The sequence below is a fragment of the Camellia sinensis genome, chromosome 11 (genome assembly GCF_055761805.1).
Source record: "Camellia sinensis isolate YWXY chromosome 11, ASM5576180v1, whole genome shotgun sequence".
NCBI lineage: Eukaryota > Viridiplantae > Streptophyta > Magnoliopsida > Ericales > Theaceae > Camellia > Camellia sinensis.
Window position 1 is genome coordinate 103,107,273 of NC_138971.1, and position 3,229 is coordinate 103,110,501.

The window sequence follows — 3,229 nt, forward strand, 5'->3', positions numbered from 1 at the left end:
CATTAAACCTTAACTAAACCTATTTAAAACATAACTAACAATCACTTTAATCATAAGTGAGGGCTCTTTCAAAATCACATCTCTTATATTTTTTATATATTTTTATTTTAAAAAAATTATAAAAAAATTAAAAATAAACTTTTATCCATCTTTTCCAAAAACAACTCTAAATGTCAATTAAAAATTTAACCAAACACAATAATGAGTCATAACTAATTTCAATCCTGCTCTTTTTCCATTTCCATAAAGAGAAAAATTGGAATAATGGAATAAAAATTGTGAACTAACATTTTTCTCCTAAATTTTTAATCTAAATAATTTCAGAAGAGAAAACGGGGAAACTTTTCGAATTTTACAAAAGATGAGGGCACCAAAATGAAATCCCCAAAAAACGCCTTCATTCTTTTTTCATCCTCCATCTTTTTTCTTTCAAGCCCCCCAATATTTCCCATTTTCTATCTCTAACCCCCAAACAGAAGGACCTACATGAAAAGTTCAGCCTGCAACAAGGTGTAGTAATTCGCAGCCTCGTCTTCCAACTCCCACAACCCGAACGCATCTCCACCGTCCGTCACCTGGCCATAATCACCATCACCACCGTCCATTCTGTGGGGTATACCAAGCTCATCATCAGAGGCTTCGAGAAGGTGTCTCATCACCCTCTCTCGCTCGTCTTCATCATCTTCACCATGAGAGGGAACCGGGTTATCTTTGTCCGGGTCGGTCTCGGATCCGGGGAGAGAGAAAGGGTCAGAGTCGGAGCAGGAGAGCTCTTGTTGGAGGGTGGAGAGGATAGAAGAGAAGTCTTGGTGGGGTTCGTGATCTTCTTCCTCTTCGAGGAGAGAGAGTATGTGGGTAAAGGACTTCTGGCGTTTTGGGTCTTGTTGTTCTATTTCGTCTTCTACGACATGGGTTTCTTCTCTCTGGCGTTTTAATGGTGTTTCCGCCATTACAGAGAGAGAAGGAAAGAGCTTGAGATATGGGGGAAAGAGAGAGAGAGAACGAAATGAAAGCAAAAGTATTTTGTAGAGAGAGAGTAAAGAAATGGGATGAGGAGAGAGAAGGGATGCGGGAAGGATTTATAGAGGTAGAAAGAAAGTGGGAGTTGGGAGAAATTTTTGTGGCCGTTTGTTTGATAGTAAGCCTCCGTTTGGGGAGTGGGTTGGCTTTTTGACTTTTTGATTTTTTTTGGTTATTTTAGTCTGGGCTTAAAAGCTTGGTTTGGAAAGGATTTTTTGACTTTTTGACTTTTTTGAATTTTTTTGTGAGAGAAGAATGTAATGATTATGGGTTGGATGTGATGTTTTGTTTGTTATGACTAAAATAGCCTATTTTGTTTTTTGTGGCTAAAATAACCAAAAAAGCCTGCAAACCCACTTGCCAAACACAGGCTAAAGGAATTGGCAGCGAAGGGTTTAAATAAAATTGTGTTTGTTTTGATGATAGTTGTTAGTATAAGAATTATTAAATTATTTTTATATAAAATAATAAAAAAATATAAAATATAAAATATTAATATTTAAAAAAAATTCTCAATATATAAAAAATAAAAAATTTCTAATCCCTTCATTATTTTTCTAATAGCACCTCCACCTCTACCTTCTCCATCCCAATTCCTCTTCCAACTTCTATCTTAATCCCCTCTCCATGCTAATATCTTTCCAAGCTCTACAAATAAATACAATACTAATAACCCCACATTCATTCTACTCCCTTCTTATCTATTACATCTCAAAACAAACGGCCAGTATGACCATAGATACTATGGTTCTTTTGAAAAGAAAAAAAAAAAGGTCAATTTTTAATTTTTTATTTATTTTGAATCACATCATCTTTTATATTTTTTTATCTATAGAAAGATAAAATAGTTAAAAAAATTAAAAAAAATAGCTTTTTATTAACGTCCTAAACATCACTATGTGATGTTATTTTTCATCAATTATAAATATATATATGTTTTATTATTTTTTAAATATCTAATATAAAAGAGACTATCACGTACAAGAAAAAAAATATTCGGAATCTCGAGTGAAAATGAGTGAAGAGAGAGAAAAAATATATTTTAATTTGAGAGGGAGTTCTATTTGGTGTAGGCCTAGTTTGGCATCTTCTAAAAAAGATAAAAAGATAAAAAATTATTAAAAAAGTTAAAAAATTATTATTATTTATCAAAAACAAAATTATAAAAAATTTATTTTTATACAAAAAAACTACAACTCTCTCTGCCGTGAGTTTCCTTTTGCTGACTTTGTTGAAAATAAATTACATAGGCAGAGGTAAGCGTAAAGACGGTACTGTTCAGGTCATGGGGGGCCATCACAGGTCCTAATTTGATAATCTGAACCGTTGAATGTGTAGAAATCGTCGAGTACTATAAGTTTCTAAAATATTATATTGATCGAATATCTCTAATTACATGATCAAATTAGTTTTGTATAAACAAAATAAATGGTGCTATAGTAAACAGTTGAAAAAAAAATATCTGATCAGATAGCTATCGATATCCGATCAATTTGATTTTTCACAAGCATATAATACTCAACAAGTTCTACATATTGAACAGTTCTGATTAGCAAACAAAACTCGTGGTGAGTCTCCACGAACCGAACAACACTGTCCATTCAATGCCGAAAAGGAGGGAATCATCATTTTAGGCTGCAGGCTGCACGCCGTCTCTTACCTCATCGTACCGTACAACCTATGTTATTTCAATATTTTCTTGTATACTAATTTATACAATTTTTTAATACACATTTTTTTTATAAAAAGTCAAAAAAATTATCCCAAACAATTATATATTTTTTCTCTCAACTTCTTTAGTTTAAAAAGTCAAAAAATACACTTATTTAGAACACTCCAAACAACTCCATATATTTATATGTTTTATTATTTTTTAAATATCTAATATAAAAGAGACTATCACGTACAAAAAAAATTATTCGGAATCTCGAGTGAAAATGAGTGAAGAGAGAGAAAAAAAAAATTTTAATTTGAGAGGGAGTTCTATTTGGTGTAGTGCAAATATTGCCTTCGTTTTGGAAATTTTTTTTTAATCAAAACTGCAGGAAAGGTTTTTTAATTTTTTTAAATTATTTCAATCTAATTAATTTTCTTTTATTTAGGAGGAATTTTTAAAAAAAATTTATAATTTTGTGAGAAAAGAAATAAAATAATTATAATTATAATTTAAATATAATATTTTATTTTATTAATTTTTTTGTTTAAATTT

At 30.9% G+C, this 3,229-nt stretch overlaps 1 protein-coding gene across 1 annotated transcript; it reads right to left on the minus strand.

Moving 5' to 3' along the window:
* Positions 1-213: 213 nt before the first annotated feature.
* On the minus strand, positions 214-1,129 carry LOC114283148 (uncharacterized). Its single transcript, XM_028225978.2, has one exon. The coding sequence runs from the start codon at positions 948-950 to the stop codon at positions 483-485; it is 468 nt and encodes a 155-aa protein (XP_028081779.1). The 5' UTR covers positions 951-1,129; the 3' UTR covers positions 214-482.
* Positions 1,130-3,229: the final 2,100 nt, after the last annotated feature.

Bases quoted from the DNA above. Each gene is read 5' to 3' on its own strand.
- LOC114283148 (XM_028225978.2), bottom strand. From the start codon at position 950: ATGGCGGAAACACCATTAAAACGCCAGAGAGAAGAAACCCATGTCGTA.